Below are 23,885 nucleotides of genomic sequence, written 5' to 3' on the forward strand. Positions count from 1 at the left end.
GGTTTTAAATATCTATACTTACAAACAAATGTATGACAATATACTACATCCCAGGCCAAAACCAGTTCTAGTTTCAGTTTGACATGTATTTCCTTAAACTGACTTATATATTCAAATAGGTTCTTATAAAATTGATGCAACCAGGAATAAAATATATATAATTTAAAATTCTAACAACTCAAAATGTAGATTTTATTGTAAGCTCTGAACCATAGTGCCCTAAATTTTAGGATCCTTTAGTTTTTATTTAATAATTTATTCTATAATAATTCAAGTCCATGAAAAATCTAAAACCAGAATGTACCAGCTAAATTAAGCAATTAAATTGATATACATATATACTTACTTTTACCCCCAAAACTAAAATAACCAGCTGTTTGTAAGCTAACTAGATGCAGAGCTTTAGGCTTAGATATGTAAATGAATTCTAAGACATATGATACTAAACCTACTCAAAGCAGCTTTTCAAGACCCCACCTTCTAATGAGTTAATCTAAAGGTCACCACCAGCATAGACTGCTTATTAAGTCCGAGGTCCATTCTTTTTAAAATTTCTTATCAAACATCTGTCTACAATTTATGAAACATGAAGTTTAAACAAAATAATTCTAGACTTGTTCAGTAATCACATGAATCCGACTGGCACATTCTCACACAGAATAAGAGCTGACTGTATCTTGCTTTTATGCTCTGCCTCCTTGCTCTCTCCTCTAATCTATTCATCTGTAAAATAATTCCGTCAGATAAGATTTCTTTGTTTAGACTTCAACTTTCATTTCATTTACAAACCTAGCCCTACCTCAAGAATGTCTTCTAGAACATATGCTTCCATTTCAGCCGCTGTCTCCACCATGTTTTATCAAACTGCCATGTTTCTTACTGCACTATGATTAGATCATTGCCAGCAGGAACACTCCTCTGTGTCAGCAAGGGAACAGGAAATGGAATGTTCTATTACATGCCTAAAGCAGCTTAGCTGTTCACTAGCCAGGCATATACCAAAAGAGCAGGGGGTGACTCACTCTGTATTTTTTAAAGATACAGACGCACTATTCCAAAGCAAACTCTGTCAAGTGATTTCCACAGACAAAAATGATAAAGTCTCTTATTTTACCATTTCAAAACTGAAAATCCTAAAATTTTTAAAAAAAACAATTATATAGTACATATTTTTAAAAGCTATTTAACACACTGGGCTTCCTGGTTGAACAAAAGAGGTTGAAGCATGTTACGTAGCAATTTATCCTTAGTAAAGCCTTGAAGTGAGATTAATGGCTATATTAAATATGCAAAGAAGGCAATGTAATACCAAATTAGGAATTGGCTACATCGGACAAATGCTTTATATAACATATATATTACAGGTTTGATTGGGGAGTGTCAAAAGTAATTTTCCTAATGTAGATGTTTTTAATAGGCAAACTAGTTTTCTATAAACTAATCTGAAAATATCTAAGAAAATGAGATTAACATTCAATTGATTTACAATTATTAAAGCAAGACATAACACATGGTTATATTCACTTCCTAGAAATGCCTTTAATTTCATTTATTAACCAAAGAAATGCCATCCGCTTTACCATAAATACAAGAGACTAAGATATTTCAGATAACTGAAATTCAGAAACACTGTATCTGGATCATTAAACACCAAGTATAGTGAGTGACAGCAGAGCAAATTTATATTATATTTATTACTGTAATTGCTCCTCAGTTTAGTAAAATTTATTACTTTATCAATTACTTTCCTATGTAGTCTGGAATATAAAAAAATTCAATGGGAAAAACGATGTTTTATGTTCGTGACATTAAATAATCTAGCACTTATAGGAGTGCCACACTAATTGAATTTGAAGCATTCCTTTAATATGCATATTAACCAATCTAATTATAATTCTAAAACGAGGAGTTCTTCTGGTCTAAAATTTCGCAACCAAAAAAGAAACAATTAAATATAGAGGAATTTTTTTAAAGAAAAGGAAAACACTCACAGTACAGCCAAATCTATGCTGAGAAAGTGATGATATGAATGACACTGTCAGTAGTGTCTCCCCACAATTATGCCATGTTTTAGTAGAAAGAGATTTTTTAGTTCTCCTGGGACTCAGTTTATTGATCTGTAAAATGAGAGAACATTCATTCTGCTGTTTATCAGAAACTGTTCTAGGAATAGTCAACAAGACATAAAATTTCTTATTGGTTTATATGAAGATCAAATGAAATAAAGTATCTACTACTCAGTTTCTGATATTAAAGAGGCACCCATACTATGTCAGGCAATATGTTTTCCTTTTCATAAAGATGTTATTTAACCCTCACAATAACCCTAAATGACCATTTAAAAGAACAAGAACATTAATAATTACATTGTGTTTAATATATGCCATTTTAAGTGCTTTGTATTTACTAACTCACTTAATTCTCACAATAATCCTAAAAGAAAGGATAGTATTACCATTAATATCTCCATTCTACGTATGTAGAAACTGAGGTACAAAGAGGTTAAGCAACTTGCCCAGCTTACTACCAACTGCGCTCATTAAGCTGAGAAGCTAACATGTGAATCCAGGCAGTTGGTTGCAGAGTCTGTGCTCTGAACCATACTTCCTCCAAATATTATCCTTATTTTACAGATAAGGAAATGAAGTCTCAGATAGGACCCACAGTTATATAGCAGAGTTAAGTAGGGTTCAAACAAGAACAATCTCACTCCAAAGGCAGTGTGAAATTAATGAGAAACAGATGACATTAAAAATGTTTTCCTTCAGACCATTATAATGTATGTACAGGTATGTCTGGCATTTGCAGGATTCTCAAACAAAATAATTTCCACTGTTAAGACCTAGCTTAAAAAGAACTGACAAACTGGCTCTATTTCCTGCCTTTCAGGTAAATTCTTTTTATGCTTCAAACTGCTTCATCCTTAGAATAGGAGTAAACAATCTATATTTCAGACTTTCTGTAAATCTTTGTTACACAACTAATTATTTTCTTTTCATTTTATTTTCTGGTCTTTTTTGTTAATATGATGACATATGCCACAGCACAAAATACACTGGGCAAAAGTGATGTGAAAGGCGATTAATATACATCTGCCTTAAGACCCTACATTTTAAAAGTGAGCCACCTTCCTTATATTTAGACCTCATTTTGTAGGCAAAAACAACAAAAAGAAAAAACCCTGTTTTCCCACTTACTTAAAATGAATTTCAATGTAAAGTATTAAAGTATAAACAGTAGTTAACAACTAACAATTACACAAACAAAAATACATATAAATAACTTAAATCATAAAAAAGATGATTAAATGTCTAAAATAAAGAGAAAATCCTTTTATTAAAGGGGCATAAATTAACTCAATAAAGGAACCCTTTAAAACTTGTGGCTTTATTTAGGACCAGCACAGGGCTTTTGAACAAAGAACAAGAAAACCACATACCCCACTAGGGAGGGACAAGACTTTTCAAAATCCACATTTTCAAACCAAAAACAGATAAATAATTGGTGGTAGGACAAATGCGATGATTTTATCTACCTACATAAAAACAAAACCTGAACCCATTTCACCTCTCAAACAAAATGTATGAAATACAATCATTATTTTATAATATCTTCCTTTTTCTCAGTTTACTCTGTAAATTGTATTTTAGTAGAAATAAGAAACCCAACTGTAAAACAGCCTGAAATGAACATAAATGAGAGGTATTTGAGTTAAACAGAATTTAAATGGAAAGGCTAATAATATCTGGTCAAATTTCTGAAAGCCCATACATTATCAAACAACACTATCCCTATATTTCTCCTGAATCTACCATGCCATACTATGACTAATGACTAATGTATGTCATAATATGTTCTCGTTACATGGCTAATGTAGCAGAGTAGTAACCTTTTCATTACCTCCATAATTTACTTTTTCATTAACTATGGTTTTTATCTGCAAAGTAACATATACTCAAAGAAAATTTACATAAAGAAGAAAAACAAGGAAAAGTAACCTAATCTCTCAGAATTCCTAAAGGACACAACCAGTTAGTACATTCTTCTAGAAATAGCCCACATATATGAAGTATATCTCAGTCTAAGGTTACTTTTATACAAATGTAAGCATATTAATCAAATGTTACTGCATACTCATTTATTAAATTTAATACTTTATACTACCATATGACCCAGCAATCCCTCTATTGGGTATATGCCCCCAAAACTCAAAAACACTGGTATGTAAAGACACATGCAGCTCCATGTTCATTTTCATTGCAGCATTGTTCACAGTGGCCAAGACATGGAAACAACCAAAAAGCCCTTCAATAGAGGATTGGATAAAGAAGATGTGGTACATATATACTATGGAATACTACTCAGCCATAAGAAATGAGGACACAGGATCATTACAACATGGATGGACCTTGATAACATTATACTGAGTGAAATAAGTAAATCAGTAAAAAACTAAGAACTGTATAATTCCATACATAGGTGGGACACAAAATTGTGACTCACAGACATGGACAAGAGTGTGGTGGTTACCAGGAAGAGGGAAGGAAGAAGAGGAAAAGGGTAGAGGAGAGGGGAGGGGCACAAAGAAAACCAAATAGAAGATGATGGAAGATAATTTGACTTTGGGTGATGGGTACGCAATATAATTAAGTGTCTAAATAACCTGTAGATGTTTTCTCTGAATCTATGTACTCTAAATGATCAATGTCACCCCATTAAAATTAATTGTCTAAATAAAATTTTTTAAATGAAAAAAAAATTAATAATAAAAATTTAATTAATAATATTCATAACTTTCAGATTAGTACATTTAGGTCTCTGATTCTGATAGCTGCTTAAATTTTCACTGAAGAGTTGTACTATATTTTAAATCAGTGTCCTATTGATGGGCATTTGTGTTGTTTCTAACACTTCATAATGCTGCAATGGCAGACCAATGAAAAGGCACACATACTGTACATGTCTCAATATAACTGTATGGTAAATTTCTTGATGGGTATTTGTATTTAAAATTTTGTTACTAAATTACCCTCTAAACAACCTGAATATACATTATGATAATGAAGAAGACTGCCTCCTTCCCTACAAATACTAAGTATTAACGGCACAAGTCTATTAAAAAACCTAAATCAGGAAACAGCTTCGTATTTTTTTTTTGAGAGATAAGAGAGATGAGAAGTATCTACTCGTAGTTGAAGCATTTTAGTTGTTCACTGATTGCTTCTCATACAAGCCTTGACTGGGGTGCTCTAGCTGAGCCAGTGACCCCTTGCTCAAGCCAGCAACCTCGAGGGTTTAAACTGGGTCCTCAGAGTGCCCCGTCAATGCTCTATCCACTGTGCTACCCCTGGTCAGGCAGAAGCGGCATCATCTTTAAAACCTGGATCGACTTATTTTAGTTTCTCGTTATTTCCATTTTTCAAGAAATCGCAAATGAAAGTTATACCTCCTCTCATCTTACTTCTGCCCCTTACCAAAAAATCATGTAAATTTATTCCCTAACAGATTTAGAACTTCAATTATTTACAAAAAAACGGGGGGGGGGGGGGGCCACAATGCAGACTATGTATATAATGTGGAGGGAGAAGAGAGAATGAGGAGCCAAATAATCAATTAAAATTTTTAAAAAATTACTTTTGCTAAAATAAAATTTCATCTGGGTTTAATGAGTTTTTTAATTTAGGAGTAAATGTTAAAGTTTCTGCCAGAATGTAGTATTATAAAAATCCTAAATTCTCTTTGGATATATTTTCACTAAAGAAAATACTATGCTGTTGGATACATTTATTGTTTATCTTATATATTTATTTCATACTACTCATTTTTAAAGCATAAAATTAAAATTCTACAGTAATCCTTACAAAATCAAATGTATACAAAGAAGAGAGCCACACATAAGCAGCTTTCATTAACATATAGATCCCTAAACAGTTTCTATCTGTTTCTTGACATATATCCTAGGAATAATTTTGATGATAATATTTAAAAATGTGAATGATTATACCTTCATTAGAACCTTCAAAATAAACGTTAACTGTTGGATACTCTTTTAGATACGTGTAGAAATAACTAAAAGACTTAGTAACAAAGGATTAAGTAATAATATATAAAATTATAATTTCATAAATAATAAACAGCCATCTCGTAGCATATTCTAATGAGGATATTTGTGAATTACTTTATAATAATTTACTTACTTCACTAAATAAAATTTTTCTGAAGGCTAATACTATTATAAAGTCATATGTAAACTATTTTTTTAAAAGATAATTTTTGATCACATACAAATATTTACTGAATACTTACAAGGTTACAGGCTTTATACTGCACAATATATAGAATAGCAAATAAAATCAGTACATCTCAAAGAGTCTATAATCTAGAAAAACTTGACCCTAATTCTAGAAGAAGTTTACTATCAAAATCTTTAACAATTTTTTCCTTTTCTCTGATTTAGACCTTTTCATTTTCCTGTAATCCAAATATGCAATAAATAAAACCCAAAACTCCACTTGAAGAGGACAAAAATGTTATATTTAAACAAAATATTTCACCCACATATATAACAAAATACAAGCACTGTCTTGTCCAAATATAAGTAACATACTAAGCAAAGTAAGAAACAATGCAGCTTGCCCATCTTTTCACATCTCCAATAACTGTCGTGCCTGTTGGACACTTGCATTTGTTGTCTCTACCCATGAATTCATTCTTTTCCCAGTATTTCACAATAGGTTCTATGTATACAAATTATAAAATGTTTATTGTTTTAGATCACATTTACCCCTCAACTCTGTACAACATTTTCAAATATAAATAAAACAAATACATATATAACATAAATTAGTTATTTCAATGATTTTGGTTTTGCTTTAAATAGTTTTATCTATTGATAGAATAGTACTTTTCAATTGGTCAAGAACACATCAGTTGTCTTCTGCTCCACTGCAACAAACATGTACAAATACATCACAGATAACCACAGCCTCCTCCTTGGCCACCCACCCCACACAATGCACAATGGTGGAGAGTGAAAAGGCTCAGAATAAAAATACAAAATTACAAATCAATTATTTAGAGTCACCAATTTCCACCATCCTTCTGAAGGACAACTATCCTACCCAAGGGGACTAAAAAAGCTTCAGATAACTCACTTAGATAGTACCAGAGTCATGGAGAATAAACAGGATGCAAAACTACCCAAAGTAATCTTGGAATCCAAATGCTGTCAGTGGCTCTCCTCTGGTTCCTTAATGGTCTGGGGTTGCCAGTAACAAGCTCCAGTCTGGTCTCTCAAAATCCCTTTTATCACTAAGCCACGTCCAGCTTAATCTATTTATAGCAAATTATGAATGATTTGCATGTAAGCAATTATTCCAAGTACCAAAACATTACATTTTCAGACTCATAACTGCATCTCCTAAGAAATGAATTACATTAAACTGTATCTACCAATGGCTAGGCCAAAAATTACAAAATGGGGCACCACTCCCTTTTCCTCTGACCTAACTCTGACCAGCTAGATCTTTAATGGGGGTATTCACAGGAAGAGAACAGTGACATTCCAATATTCCCAAGGTAGCTATATAGACAGGACTTGCACACAATGCTCATATATATCTTTTTAATTCAATATAAGTGTGAAACTACTTCTTTGGTTATCATGAGAATATTTCACAACATAGCTATGTTAGAAGCAATGTTACCATTAGTTTCAAATTCCCCACCCTCCAAATTTCAGATATCCAAAAACTAACTATATAAAAAACTTGAAGGCAGTATCTACTAACTTTGATGGGTATAATAGTTATTTCATGAGTGCGCTTTATGAAATCAAATTTAACCCATTCATGTATTTCAACTCCTATATCACCAATTTCTTATCAGAGTAATTTTTTTTAGAAAACATCAACTTTCATCCTCTTCCAACATATATAGCCACATCTCTCAGTGAAGGTAGTCAATATTGTTTAAAGGGTAAGCCACTACAAAATATTTAAAAACATAACTGGAGGGCCAAACATTTTATACTTAATATGTTTTTGTATGGTTAAGGAAACCATCTCCCTCTTATACACATTTCACAATTTCTAGTAAAATGCTTAGTTTTTAAAGTATTTCTTCTTATTCTTATTTTATATTATTTTATTTGATTTTAGAGAGAGAAGAGAGAAAGGCAGGCAAGTTGGAGGATCAGGAACCATCAACTCATAGTTGCTTCTTATATGTGCTTTGACCAGGCAAGCCTGGGGTTTCAAACTGGCAACCTCAGCATTCGAGGTTGACGCTTTATCCACTGTACCACCACTGGTCAGGCTCCTAATTATTTTAAAGATACACATCTGTATAACTTGATTTTTTTAGCACTCCAACTTGCTTAGAAAACTATACAATTTAAGTAAAGTTATTATAATGTATCTAGGTCATAGGGTCCTTTCCAGTTTATACTTTTAATCCTCAAAGGTGTATGACATCATAAAGTTTTATAGTTTTAAAAATCAAATATGAAAATCATACAATTAGAAATCTGTTTCTCAAAAGATCATATTTCTGGTACTACATTCCCACAACTAAGCTTCCAAAAAACATTTTACCTTTGTGAAGCATAAACAAGATGCCAACCTGCCTTTAAATTGAAGTGGCACCAAAATAAAATTCTTTCATTCAACAAGTATTGTCTGGTTAAGGCCATAAGATCAGCTCTCTCTTTTTAGAAGGATGAAAAAAATCATTTCCATTTCCAGCTTCCTTCTTCCAGAAGACACACCCTCCCTCCCAGTAGCTGTGCTCTGCTTGGCCATATATATGACTATCTCCTTAAGGATAAACCAGGCTTTGAATCCTGGTTTTCTATACAGCAACAGAAAATGTCATCTTATTCAGAGGCAATGGGAAAAGGACTCCAAATATTCTCTATCTCCCAATTTCTAAGAGTTAACTTAAAAAAAAAAAAAGAATCAGGGAAGGATTCAAGAATTGACATACACAATCAAGAACGTAACCCAGTCAAGCCTGGCCTGTGGTGGCTCAGTGGATGGCCTGGAGCACTGAGGTCACCAGTTCAAGGCCCTAGGCTTGCCAGATCAAGGCATATCTGATAAGCAATCAATGAAGAGCTAGAGTGAAGCAACTATTTCATAACCCCTCCCCCTCCTTTCTCTGTAAAGCCAATAAATGAAATCTTAAGAAAAACAAACAAAAAAGTAAACCAGTCAAGAAATTATGCATCCTACATAAAAGTAGTCACACTTGTATTTTATGCAACATTCCAATTTTTGGAATTAATCCCTACATGTCCTCATTTCTACCTCATATAGTTTCTAAAAACCATGTAGTACTGCATGTCACATTATAAACATAAGTATTATTATCTAACTAGGAAGATGCAGCACATCTGCAATTTCTTTAATATTAAATGTGATGCATGCAAGTGGGGTTTCTAAAAAATTCAAAGGCCAAAAATGCACAAGAATAATAATAAAGCTTTTGTTAGCCACCTACACCAAAATGCCAATATATTATTATACCGTCAACAGCCTCCTACTCTGGGTACCAGCTTAACTTTAATATCATTTTATTTCCATTTCATGATTCACCAATTTTATATACAATTAACTGTCCATTAAAAAATAAGCATTGACCCTTACTTTGCTGACCTCTATCTCCTAATTCTATAGGTTATATTTTATATTATAAAAGTTATGCATTCTATTCTATAACTATAATGCAGCTTAAATTTTTAAATTTTCTAGGTTGATTCTAAAAAGTAAAAAATAAATGCATATATAATGTGAATAAATAGTAATTACTGAAGGAAATGTAATTTTGTTATTTAGACATAACTGGATGAAAGATAACTGTCCATATATTCTAGACTAATAACAATAACATTCTTAATTTTCTTTTAGCTTTTTTCAGTTCTTGATAAAGGCCCCAAGATTATCACTGTAGCTACCATTATTTTCCTCCCCTCCACACTCTTCTATCATCATATGCTCTATCTTATAGTGTTCATTGCATTATAGCATCTCAAATATTTTCATGTAAGGTACACAGTTTTTCCAAATGTAAAATCTGTATTTGTTCTCATGTGATAGTCTGGTTAATATAGAAAATAAGTCCAAATCTATTCCCCCCAAATGATGAAGACACTGATCCACTGTCTTAAAGAATTCAGCATGGCTTCTAAGAACTCAGTCATTTGATTTCCCATTTCTTATTCCCCCTTTCTGGCAATAACTGGGGATTTTCTTTTCATCCTTGGGAGTTCTAAAATTTTACCAAATGTGTCCAGATGTAAATTTTTCCCCCTTCATCCTGCTTGGTACTAGATCACCTCTTTCAGGTCTGAAATTCATTATCCTTCTCCAGCTCCTGTACTTTTTCTTCAATTGTTTCTTTTAGTATTTCCTCTGACCCACTATTCCTGTTCTTTGCTTAACAAACTCATATTTACAGACATTAACACTTTATCAATGGTCTTTTCTGTACCTTGTTAATTTTGTTTTTACAGATTTATTTTATTTTGCTTCATATTCACAGAGTTCTTCCTCTTTAGTTTCACATCAACAATTCAATCTTCATTCAGCTAAATTGTTATTTAGCCCATCCATTAAATTTGTTCTTCATAATTTTCAAAATCCTTTCTGGTTTTCTACTCCTTTTTCAGTGAAACTTTACTGCAACACATTCTTAAATCTTAAATGAAATACCATTTTACTTTTTCTTTGAAGTTTTCTTCTGAACTATGTCTGCGGTCAGTTCTTTTATTATCTTAATCCTCTTCCACTGTGATTCTCAATTGTCTGATTATCCCTGTTTATATTGCTGAATACACGATTACTTCAGAGAGTACAGGAAGCCAATGTGGACTTCTCGGGGTTGTTCAGATTTGTTTTCTCAACCAGTTTCTCCCTTAAATGGGAAAGCAGTATTATTTAAACAGACAACACACTGGATAAGCACACAATCCAGAAAGGTACCTAGAAATAAAGTCAAGCTCGCTGGGTACCATCAAACTGTTTTTTGTTCTGGAGTAGCAAGCTTTAGGGCAATGGTTCTCAAACGTTTTGAAGTCGGGGTGCATTTAAAATCCTACAAATAATTGTAGGCGCACTATATACAAATTTCTGAGAAATGTTATAATTAAGTCAAATATTAAAGAAAAAAATATAAAGTCCAAGTGTGCTTTTATGGTAATTAAACAAAATAAATACAATATTAAATTTATTCTGACATTAAAAAACATTGTTGCCTGACTGGGCGGTGGCGCAGTGGATAGAGCATCAGACTGGGATGCAGAGGACCCAGGTTCGAGACCCCGAGGTTGCCAGCTTGAGCGCGGGCTCATCTGGTTTGAGCAAAGCTCACCAGCTTGGACCCAAGGTTGCTGGCTCCAGCAAGGGGTTACTCGGTCTGCTGAGGGCCCACGGTCAAGGCACATATGAGAAAGCAATCAATGAACAATTAAGGTGTTGCAACGCACAACGAAAAACTAATGATTGATGCTTCTCATCTCCGTTCCTTTCTGTCTGTCCCTGTCTATCCCTCTCTCTGACTCTCTCTCTGTCTCTGTAAAAAAATAAAATAAAATAAATCAAGTTATAAAAAAAAAAAGTTATGTTACATTTTTTGAGTTATGCTTTTTAAAATTCGTAAAAAAGAGGGGTTAAAAAAATTAAAAAAACAAAAAAAGTTATCTTTTTATATATAGAGATACATTCTTAGTAAGATTTAGTAAATTCGGCAGGTCCCAGCATGAATGTGTTAAGTTTTTTCATTCTTGTGTTTATGAGAAACATGAGCCTGATGTGTTCCTAGCAATTTCTTCAATGTTTGGGCATACATCTGAAAGGCAAATTCCCATTTCCTCGTCAATACATTGAAGAATTCCTCTCTTTTTACTCTTAATTGTGTTGAGGGTAGAAAATACTAATTCACATAAATAGGATGTTGAAAATTGTAGTAAAATGTTCAAAGCTTTTTTAGATATTGCCACATACTTTTCTTTTATAGAAATCCAAAAGGCTTCAAGAGATAATTCCTTATGTTTAATCATCACTATCAGTGGATATAGCTGCCAGTTCTTCTTCTTCTGTTCATGTTAAACCAAAATCACTTGAAGCTTCCATGAATGGGTTTCTAATCCAATCGTGTTGTTCAGTGTTAAGTGATGGAAAATGCTATAAATTAACTTCTGCTTGTCAGCCTTCAAGTCTTATTTTATTTACACTTAACTTTTGCTCACTTCTAGAATCGGATTCTTCAATATCATGCTTCTTTTTGAGAAATCTATCCATTTTATTTGGATGTATTTATCTAAAAATAATATAATGATGTGTTAATAAATATAATAATGATGTGTTAACAAAAAGAGCGTTATTTCTGTAATAAAATGGTATAATAGAGTAACTATATTTACTTTTATATCTGGACACATGCCACCAACTAGCACAGCTAGTAATTCGGGGTCCCGAGTGGGAACTGTGAGGAATTAAGAAAATACAGGGTCTGGAGGATCCTGTGATTGCTGCTGCTGGCAAGAACAAAGCGGGCCCAAAAACAGCATCTTGCTTTACTTACAGGGCAAAGTAAGGTCATTAGCAAATCTTAACCTTATACCAAACAAAGAATAGAAGAAACTTGCCTCCAGTGTTTCTGGGGAACATGGGGGAGTTGTGTAAACAATCCAGCACACAGCTTAACAGCCTTTTGCCACCTAATCAGGCAAGTGAGGTGGGGGGTTGGGCAGACTATCAGTTTACAGCCAATTTCCCACACCTCTGTCCCCCAAAAACCTAAACTCCAAAACCCTGTTGGTTTTTTGGTCCCCAACAGGCAGATATTTCTCTGCAATACCATAGGGAGCACCTAGAAATCTTCTAGGGCACACTTTGAGAACCACTGCTTTAGGGCCTCTGCTTCTCTCTCAGGTTCCGACTCAGTAGCTATTCTGTACTTGGTAGACTGTGTTAAGAAATCAGTTCTTAGACTTCAGGCCCCAAAACAGGCACCCCTGTCACCAGAGCTATTTAGACTGAGAAAAGGCCAGAAGGAGGCCCACCTAACCCAGCACTTTGGAAAATAATTCTTTTAAAAATTTTTGTTTATTGCCTGACCTGTGGTGGCGCAGTGGATAAAGCGTCGACCTGGAAATGCTGAGGTCGCCGGTTCAAAACCCTGGGTTTGCCTGGTCAAGGTACATATGGGAGGTGATGCTTCCAGCTCCTCCCCCCTTCTCTCTCTCTGTCTCTCCCTCTCCTCTCTAAAATAAATAAATAAAATTTTTTTTTTTAAATCTTAAAAAAAAATTGTTTTGTTTATTACCCGATTGCCCACTACTACTCTTTGTATTTGTAGACTCCAAGTGTGGAGTTTTTTTGAGATTCCCTTAGGGAAACCTGAGCTTACCTCTATCGTTTTTGGTTCCAGTTTCCTCTGAGATTTTGCATGTCTGATCCCATGAACTTTCTATCTTCTTCAAAATATCCGATCCTCTGATGGTACCTGTAGTGGACTGTGAACTGTCATTTTACTGCTCAACAAACTTTTTTCCCCACACCCTTTTACTAGTAATATAATCCCTCTGTCTGTAGAGAAAACATTCCATGTGATTTGGGTGGAGGTGACTCTTTCCAACAGGGTGGCCACAACGCCCCAGTCTGGCTCAACCATCCCACCCCTCTGCTTTGGCAGCCATCTTTGCTTGGCTGAAAATAAAGTTAATACAGAAAAAGAGAGACTAAAAATATTGAGAGAAAAACTGTACTGGTAACATGATTCAAATCTAAATTTATCCAAGTCTAACTGGCCTTCATTCCATACATATGCAAACACACATTAAAATTACAGAACTGATAAAGTCCTTTTAATCCTCTTTATAATAGTTTAACTAATATAATGACATGTTTCTGCTCTTTAGAACTATAATTTAATTCAATCTTTAATAAATTATAAGTGGGACATTCAAAATAAAGGAAGTTAAAGAAATTTGCTCAAACTGTCATATTTATAAAAAAAGTCAGAGCAACTGTAAGATAAGCCCAACAAATAAAATTAAAGCTTTATACTTTGGTGTTAAACATATAAATAAACAGATGTAAACGTTATTAAGTATATCTTATCATTATATAAGGCAGCCTTAACTCCAGGGTGAAAAAAAGACATAAAATCCAGTTATCTCTTAATTGATTTTTGCTGAGTCAAGTTTCTAATGATTTCAATGAGAGACAGAGGGAAGGCTGGTAGTGATTTAAAATTTTCTAATCTGCTATTATCCTAAAAATACCTCTCTGAATGGTTATACAGTGGCAACCCCTGGAAGAAAAGTTCTGTAGCTATTGGTGTGATTATTGGAGCATGGGTAGGGAAAGGTTGTTTACTTTTTAATTGTGGAGGTGATAAAAAGCACAGAATATCACACTGAACTCCTCATTGAATAGATGATGATTTCCATTACTCTTCACATAAGGTTCATAATCCATGATTCATAGACCTAAGCCTCAATAACTCTATAACCTTCCCGCAACAATTTGAAAAAGCTCTCGCTATATATTGGGTTGGGGAATAAGTTCGTAGCGTTTTAACCGAAGACTTTTATTTAAACAAAAAACAATAATTATATCAATAAGTTAATCAATTATATATTCGCCGTTGCTGTTTACAACCTCTTCCCACCTCTCGACCAATTTGTTGATGCTGTTCCGCCAAAAATCGCCTGGTCTGGTGTCAAAGAAGTTGTTGAGCCAGTTTTTAAGGACCTCTTTGTTATCGAAGGTAACGCCCTTCATATGGTTTGACAGGGAGAGGAAAAGATGGTAATCGGTCGGTGCAAGGTCCGGAGAATACGGCGAATGCTGAAGGACCTCCCATTCGAGCTCTTGGAGTGCGGCTTTGACGACTTGTGCAACATGGGGCCTGGCATTGTCATGAAGGAGTATGGTTTGGCCATGTCGATCAGGTCTTTTCAGTCGAATAGCCTCATTCACGCGGTGTAGCTGGGCAATGTAGAGCTCCTTGTTGACCGTGGCATTCTTTTCGAGCATTTCCCAGTGCACCATGCCCTCCCAGTCCCACCAAACACATATCATGATCTTCTTTGGATGAAGGTCCGGCTTGACTCTCGGCTTTGGCGTATCTCCTGGAGCCACCCACTCCTTTCTTTGCTTCATATTGATGTATAGGCACCATTTCTCATCTCCCGTGACGATTCGGTACAAAAAGCGCTGTTTATGACCACATGTTGCTCGATGGCGGGCGAGATGCTGAGAAGCAATTTGAAGGCGACTTTCTTTGTTTTTGTTGAGCTTGTGAAGCACCCAGGCTCCTAATTCTTCGGTAAATCCCATTGAATGAGGTGATTGAGAATCGTTTTATGATCGCAGTTCATTTTTCCCGCCAATTCACGACTGGTTTGGCGACCGTTCTCCTTCAAAAGTGATTTGAGACGTTCTTCATCGAATTCAGAAGGCCTTCAGCTGCGGGACGTGTCATCGACGTCAAAGTCGCCATTTTTGAACTTTGCAAACCTTTTCCGTGCTGTAGACTCGCCTATGACACCTTCTCCATACACGTCGCAAATGTTCCGGGCTGCTTCGGCAGCTTTTTGACCTCGATGAAAAGCAAAGAAGAGCAGGTGTCGAAAATGTTGATTTTTGCCTCCTGGGCATTCCATTTCTAAGCCTCAAAACTAATAAAAAATTAAATAACTCAAAAATACAATTAACATAGTTTTGTAGAGCAGAAAGAGTTTTATCGAATGAATACTTACCCTTTGCCAAAGAGCAAACAAATCGTTGTAAAATAAAAGAAAATATAAAAACGCTACGAACTTATTCCCCAACCCAATATATTATTTAAATACACTTGGGGAGAAAACAGATCCATAATTTTCATTAGAATATAACTGAAATCCATGAAATAAAAAAATAAAGAAAACTCCTGATTGCAAAAGAACAACAACTTCATTCAAGAATTATATATAATAATTAAGTCCAGAAAAATATCTAAGTGATGTATACCTTCGACATAAGACAGTAGTACAAATCTCCATTCTTTAAAAAATCTGTTAGAAAAAAATTATTAGCACCACCATAAATGAAGAAAATGAATAAGGAGTAACTTTCTTAAATCACAAATCAAATCTTTGCTTTAGTATTAAAGCTGCTTTCCCAACTTGATTTCAAACTCTTTCCATATAATGCTTTTTCCAGGAGAAATATTGATAAGAAAATACAAAGGAAATGGATTATTTTATAATGGAATGTAATTTTATGTCAGGCACAGAAATTGCCAAGTACTTACATGCCTGGGGTTTAATGAAATTGAAATCTGACCCTTCTTCCTAATTGCCCTTTAAGATTTTCAGGGAAAATTTTGCTTCTCTGGTTAGTGAGGCCACGAGGACCTTGGTATTTGATGAAGATGAATGAATCTTAATAACATTCAAGGCTGCCTAAGCCAATGAATAGGTCCTCTTGCAAGCAAAGCTGCTCTTTGGACTCCATGAAATACAAAACAAGGTTGCTAAGTCTTTTAAGACAAAAAGCTGCAAAACCAAGCTCATGTGCTTTATGTCTTGGCAGAGAAGACAAGGATCTGGTGATAAGCTAAGATAGGTAAGACAAACCACCTACTGGGGCACATTCACAACTTAAAACACATTCCAGTACTTGGATCTAGTCAAGAAAACTCAGGTACTAGAGTTTGGGTTGGAGTTAAAAGCTGGGTTAACAGTAAAAAGGATTTTATACTGTGAGATGGTTATATGGGGGTAGAGTGACAAAAGAAAGAAAGAAAAGGTACAAATAAAAGAGCAATCCACAGCAATTTAGGGATGTTTCAAAAGTTATGAGATTTAGAAAAGAGCATGGTCAAATCTTTGCTTTGCTACTTTACCATTTTATCTAGAACCATAGAATTATCTGCTAAGCCTATAGCAGTCAAAATAAATATGATTTGTCTCATAATTCCTAAAAAAAGAGAAATTTATTAATCTTATCTGTCTATTATTAACAATATGATAAAGTACTATACATTTTTTAAGTCTGGGGGAATTTATAAACATATTCTATTTAAATACTAAAGATCAAACGAATACAGAATATAATCTTAAAAGGGGGTCTATTCCATACAACTATCATTTGTGAAATCTTCATTACAGAATCCCAATCCCTATGCTAACAATTATAACTGAAGAGATTTATTTGCAATCTATGAATCCAATAAAAAACTGAAATAGAATTAAGAAGAAAAAATGCTAGATTTTTCTAAATTGTATATTTTTAACTGTATTTTTTTTTTTGTATTTTTTGTATTTTTCTGAAGTTGGAAACAGGGAGGCAGTCAGACAGACTCCTGCATGCGCCCGCCAGGGATCCACCCAGCATGCCCACCAGGGGGCGATGCTCTGCCCATCTGGGGTGTTGCTCTGTTGCAACCAGAGCCATTCTAGCACCTGAGGCAGAGGTCATAGAGCCATCCCCAGGACCCGGGCCAACTTTGCTCCAATGGAGCCTTGGCTGCAGGAGGGGAGGAGAGACAGAGAGGAAGGGGGGGGGGGGGGGTGGAGAAGCAGATGGGCACTTCTTCTGTGTGCCCTGGCCGGGAATCAAACCCAGGACTCCTGCACGCCAGGCCAATGCTCTATCTACCACTGAGCCAACCATCCAGGGCCTTAATTGTATTTTTTAGAAATATTCAAACCCTTTACTAGTCATTAATCCCATTTTCACAAAGCTCCCTATTATTTATCATTCTACAGTTTTAATAGTTAATATTTATAGAGACCCTTATGGTTTACAAATGTTTTCACATCCATCTCATCTGACCCCCACCAAAAGGTATTATGTATCTTTTATGTAAAGCTCTGAGATTCAGCTTACTTATCATACTTACTTGACAGCATGAAATAAGAGACGTAAGAGAGTCAAAAACAACTTTTTTCACATTTTGAGAACTTACTATAAAAGAGGTCATCCATCTACAAGATATATACTTTGATGTCCCAGAAAAGGTAATGAATAGCATATTATTATTCATAGTTCATGAAATCCACTTCAAGATCACATGAATTTTTCCCAAAATGGATAGGATCAAGAAAACAAGATGTAACAGAACAGAATAATATTTACTAGCTACACTCTGATAAAGTCTTTTTTCTTTGGGGGCAGGGTATCTTATAATCTGGTCGTCTGACCAACTCTTAAAATGTTCCAGGGATACCACTACTTAAGTTTAACAATATAGACACAGGTCCTAAATTAAAGTAAGGCATGTTGGCCCTAGCCAGTTGGTTCAGTGGTAGAGCATCGATCCGGGTTCAATTCCCAGTCAGGGCACACAGAAGAAGCGACCATCTGCTTCTCACCCTCTACCCCTCCTCTCTCTTCCTACAGCCACAGATTGATTGTTCTCAGCACATCAGCCCAGGTGGTGAAGATGGCTCCATGGAGCCTCCCCTTAGGAGCTAAAAAATAGCTCAGTTGTAGGCATAGGCCCCAGATGGGCAGAGCATCAGTCCCAGCCCCACATGGGGTTTTCCAGGTGAATTCCTGTCAGGTGGGTTTGATCCCAGGTCAGGGCACATACGGGAAGCAACCAATGAATGCACAACTAAATGAAACAACAAATGAATGCTTCCTTTTCTCTCTCCCTTCCTCCTTCTGTCTAAAATCAGTCAACCAATCAGTAAAACATTATAATAAAATTAAAAAATTTTTAAGTTTTTTAAAGAATATTAAGGCCTGAACAGGTGGTGATGGAGTGGAAAGAGCAAAGGTCGGGATCTTATGACTCACGAGCCAGATGTGGCTCTTCTGATGGCTGCATCTGGCTCGCAGACAAATCTTTAATAAAAAAAATGTTAAAAATATAAAACATTCTCATGTATTACAATCCATTCATTTCCTACCACTCATGGTCATGGTTGCGGGTAGCTGGAACCAATCACAACTGTCCTCCAGGACAACCTCAAATTTTTACTGGATAACGCATAACGTACACGGGTCGTTGTGAGGTCAGGAGTAAACTTCCCTCCTTTTAATCAAGTAGTCAGCTAGCTAATTGCAGAAACCAGTTTGATGAAGAAGATGGCTAAAAGTAAAAAAGATGAGGAGTATCATACTTTTCAGCAGGAATGGACAGAGGAATTCGCCTTTGTGGAGAGAGCAGGTTCTGCCGTGTGTCTAATATGCAATGATAAAACTGTATCAATGAAACGGTCAAATATAAAGCGACACTTCGACACACGCCATACTACATTTGCATTGAAATATCCAGCGGGGGACAGCAGGAAGAAGCATGTCAAAAGCTACAGTGCAGAGTGCAAGCTAGTAGGCAGCAACTCCATGTTTGGACCAATAAGGTGACTGGAATTTGGCTAGCTTTGCTGGTGCTCTAGTAATTGTGAGAAACGGAAAGCCATTCACAGATGGGGAGTATGCCAAAACATTCATGCTTGATGTTGCCAATGAACTTTTTGACGACTTTTTGGATAAAGACAAGATAATCAAAAGAATAAAATACATGCTTCTGTCAGCAAGAACTGTTTCCAATCATACCATCAGGATGGCAAATCAAATTGAGGCAACACAAGTGAAGGACATAAATGCAGCACCATTCTTTTCTCTCGCTTTGGATGAGTCAACAGACATAAGCCATTTATCCCAGTTCAGCGTGATTGCAAGGTATGCTGTTGGTGACACACTGCCTGAGGAAAGTCGTGCTGTTTTGCCTATGGAAAGAGACAAGAGGGAAGGATTTATTCAAGTCTTTCACTGAGTTCGCTAAAGAAAAAAAATCTACCGATGGATAAACTTATTTTGGTGTTTACTGATGGTGCTCCGTGCATGGTGGGGAAAAACAGGATTCGTAGCACTTCTTCGTGAACATGAGAAGAGACCCATCCTAAGTTTTCACTGCATCCTACATCAGGAGGCGCTTTGTGCTCAGATGTGTGGCGAGCAGCTTGGTGAGGTGATGTTGCTGGTCATTCGGGTGGTCAACTTTATTGTTGCCCAAGCTTTAAATGATTGCCAGTTTAAAACACTGCTGGGTGAAGTTGGGAATAATTATCCTGGTCTGCTTCTGCACAGCAATGTGCGTTGGTTGTCAAGAGGGAAGGTGCTCAGCCGTTTCCCGGCTTGTCTGAGTGAAATCCGGACTTTTCTTGAAATGAAAAACATCGAGCATCCTGAGTTAGCTAACACTGAGTGGCTCCTCAAGTTCTACTATCTTGTGGACATGACTGAACATCTGAACCAACTCAATGTGAAAATACAAGGCATTGGAAATACAGTCTTATCCCTTCAACAGGCAGTTTGCATTTGAAAACAAGCTGGAACTCTTCATCGCTGACATTGAAACAGGTCGTTTACTACACTTTGAAAACTGGGAGAGTTTAAAGATGCATGCACAGCAAGTGACCCTGCTCAACATCTTGATCTCCAGCAGCTAGCGGGCTTCACATCTAATCTCCTGCAGTCATATAAAGAGCACTTTGGAGAATTTCATGAGCACAATCATCTTTTTAAGTTCATCACCCATCCACATGAGTGTGTAGGGCAGCGCCGACCTGAGTTACATCCCTGGTGTCTCCGTCAGAGATTTAAGCTACAAACTGCTGACCTGAAGGCCTCAGACATGTGGGTGAATAAGTTCAAGTCACTGAATGAAGATTTGGAAAGACTTGCACGACAGCAAGCAGAGTTGGCGAGCAAACACAAGTAGGGAGAAATGAAAAAACTTCATTCCGCGGACTGCAGCGTGAGTATTGCTGTACTGACAATGTTTGGCTCTATGTATGCATGTGAGCAGTCTTTCTCATATCTAAAGAACATTAAAACCAACATACTATCACGTTTAACGGATATAAGTCTCAAAGCCTGTATGAAGCTTATCACCACGTATCAACCAGACTAAAAAGCCATCAGCAAAACCATGCAGCACCAGAAGTCGCATTAATGGTAAGAAGTACTTTATTCATCACTGGTTAGCAACAGCATAATGACGTTATTAAAAAGAATTCAGAGATTTATTGTACTTTAAAAGTGTTCGTCTTACATAAAATGCACACATTTCCTTGTATTTAGTGTTAAACATATTGTATGGCTCTCACGGAATTACATTTTAAAATATGTGGCGTTCATGGCTCTCTCAGCCAAAAAGGTTCCCGACCCCTGGGATACAGCGTAAATCTGGGACACTGAGGACATAGGTTCAAAACCCCAAGGATAAAAAAAAAAACCCAAGGATGCCGGCTTGAGCATGGGATCACAGACATGACCCCATGGTCACTGGCTTAAGCCCAAAGGTCACTGGCTGAATCTGAAGGTTGCTGGCTTGAGTAAGGAGTCACTGGTTCAGCTGGAGCCCTTTGGTCAAGGCACGTATGAAAAGTAATCCATGAACAACTAAAGTACTGCAACTACAAGTTGATGCTTCTCATCTCTGTCCCTTCCTGTCTTGTCGTCTTGTCTTTCTGTCCCTGTCTGTATCTCTCACAAAAGGGGGAGGGGATAGTAAGGAGGCAATGACTACAGGAGTAAAAAAAAGCAGACTCTGATGTAAGACTGACCATGTGCTTTTTCATTTTCATCATTTCTGTGACCTTGAGCAAGTTATTCTTTGCCTTGATTTTTTTCAACTACAAAATGTCAATGATAATATGTCAATAATAATACTACCTACCTTAGGGTCACCATGAAATCAAATGAGATACTGTAAATAAAGCAATTATAACTTGCCTGGCATATAGTAATCATTCATGTTAGTTACTGAAATATTAGTTAATGAGGTTATAACTCCCAATGTTCCAAGTGTTATGAACAACACATGGAAGAAGTTATATTTTATCTGGCTTTTTATGGACATATCAGCAATCAAAAGAGTGTGACATCCAGGGAAATAGATATTAATAGGGTTTGAAAGCTGACACTACACCTAGCATATCCTAAACTACTAGAAAACCATTGTAGTTTAAAAAATAGCAGCACTGACACACATAAAAAATGGGAATTATAGAAACAGACCCTTGTAGATTTGGTCTAGGATGTTTACCACTGGAATATATCTTACCAAAATATAGAAATGCATACACAAAGATTTATGTCAAAAAGAGTTTACTGCAGTACTGTCTGTAATGGCAGAACACTGAGTACAACCAGAACACTGGCTATAAACATTGGATAAAACCAGGAAGTTATGATACCTGACAAGGAAACACTCCATAGTCATTAATAAGGTCAAATGGATGTGTATTTATATGGACAGTCTATGATGAACTACTAATTTAAAAAGAAAGTTTCAGAATATTTTTATCATGCCCCATTTATGCAAAAACAATTTGTTTAGATTAATATGTGGATGTATGTGTAAAAATGCAAAAAAGGGGGCATAATATTATGCACACTCAAAATTTATACCTTGGAATACAAATTAAGGAAGTTTTTAATTCATATTGCTTTTCTTCTTCTACTGTTAAAATAGTTAGTTTACATTCACTACATGTTTAATAAAAACAAAACAATGCAATCTCCTTTTAAGAATCCTCCCACATAAAAAAAAAAGTAGGCAGAAATAAAACATATCACAAGTTAATTATCACTGCTGCATACTTTAGTAGCTTTGATTTAAATGATGTTATCCCTACAGTAGAATTACAACTCATCAACCACAAATCTTATAGCAGCTCTTGTATTTTATTCAGGCACTTCCTTAATAGCAACTCTGTCACTTTTAAATTATTCCTAGCTTATCTGAAATAAATTTAAAAACATGGAAACAAGACTAAAGAACACTGGAATGATAATGCAAGAGAACTAAAACATATTCATAGAGTTAGTTCATAGGTCCTGTCCTAATGGTATATAGAAATGGTATATAGACAGCCTTTACTTAAGACTAATCCTAAGGACATTATGCTAAGTGAAATAAGCCAATCACAAAAAGAGAAATATTGTATAATTTCACTGGCTAGAGGTATCTAAAGTAGTCAAATTCATGGAAACAGGAAGTAGAATGATTGGTTTCCAGGAGTAGGGGGGAGAGGGAGTTATTTAATGAGTATTAAGTTTCAGTTTTGTAAGAGAAAATGTTCTGAAGATCTGTTGCACAACAATATGAATACTCTTAACAATACTGAACTGTACATTTAAATTATTAAAATGGTAATTACTTTGTGTGTTGTTTACCACAATTAAACATTTTTTTTTAGCCTGGCCAGGCAGTGATGCAACAGATAGAGCATGGGACTAGGACGCAAAGGAATCCAAGTTCAAATCCCTGAAGTCACCGGCTTGAGGGTGGGCTCATCCAGCTTTGGCATAGTATCATAGACATGACCCCATAGTGCCTGGTTTGAGCAAGGGGTCACTCGTTCTGCTGTAGTGCCCCAATCAAGCCACATATGAGAAAGCAATCAATGAACAGCTAAGGTGCCACAACGAAGAATTGATGATGCTTCTCATCTCTCTTCCTTCTTGTCTTGTCTGTCCCTATCTGTCCCTCTCTGTCAAAACCCCCCCCACAAAAAACATTTTTTAATTATTGAAAAGAGAGGTATGACCAAATTACATAAACCACTTAAAAATTCCTAAACTATAAAGATCAGATAAAGCACTTTATCAAACTTCTTCCTAACTTCTTTTTTTTGTGTGTATTTTCCTGAAGTGAGAAGTGGGGAGACAGAGAGACAGACTCCCGCATGTGCCTGACTGGGATCTACCCAGCAAGCCCACCAGGGGGTGATGCTCTACCCATCTGGGGTGTTGCTCCGTTGCAACACAATCAGAGCCATTCTAGCACCTGAGGCGGAGGCCATGGAGCCAGCCTCAGCGCCTGGGCCAACTTTGCTCCAATGAAGCTTTGGCTGCAGAAGGGGAAGAGAG

The 23,885-nt window shown here is 35.9% G+C and overlaps 1 protein-coding gene across 5 annotated transcripts in view; it reads right to left on the reverse strand.

Moving 5' to 3' along the window:
- ANKRD17 (ankyrin repeat domain 17) overlaps positions 1-23,885 on the reverse strand; it is a 183,029-nt gene that overhangs the window by 138,934 nt on the left and 20,210 nt on the right. Inside the window, exon 1 of one of the 5 annotated variants that reach the window (XM_066386212.1) lies at positions 800-931. The exons of the other annotated variants lie outside the window; for them this stretch is intronic. Within the exon in view, the coding sequence (XP_066242309.1) occupies positions 800-853 (54 nt within the window). The 5' untranslated portion in view covers positions 854-931. Of the gene's footprint in view, positions 1-799; positions 932-23,885 lie in introns of those variants that run through there. 5 annotated transcript variants of the gene reach the window in all.

This window comes from Saccopteryx leptura, chromosome 5, assembly GCF_036850995.1.
Source record: "Saccopteryx leptura isolate mSacLep1 chromosome 5, mSacLep1_pri_phased_curated, whole genome shotgun sequence".
Lineage (NCBI taxonomy): Eukaryota > Metazoa > Chordata > Mammalia > Chiroptera > Emballonuridae > Saccopteryx > Saccopteryx leptura.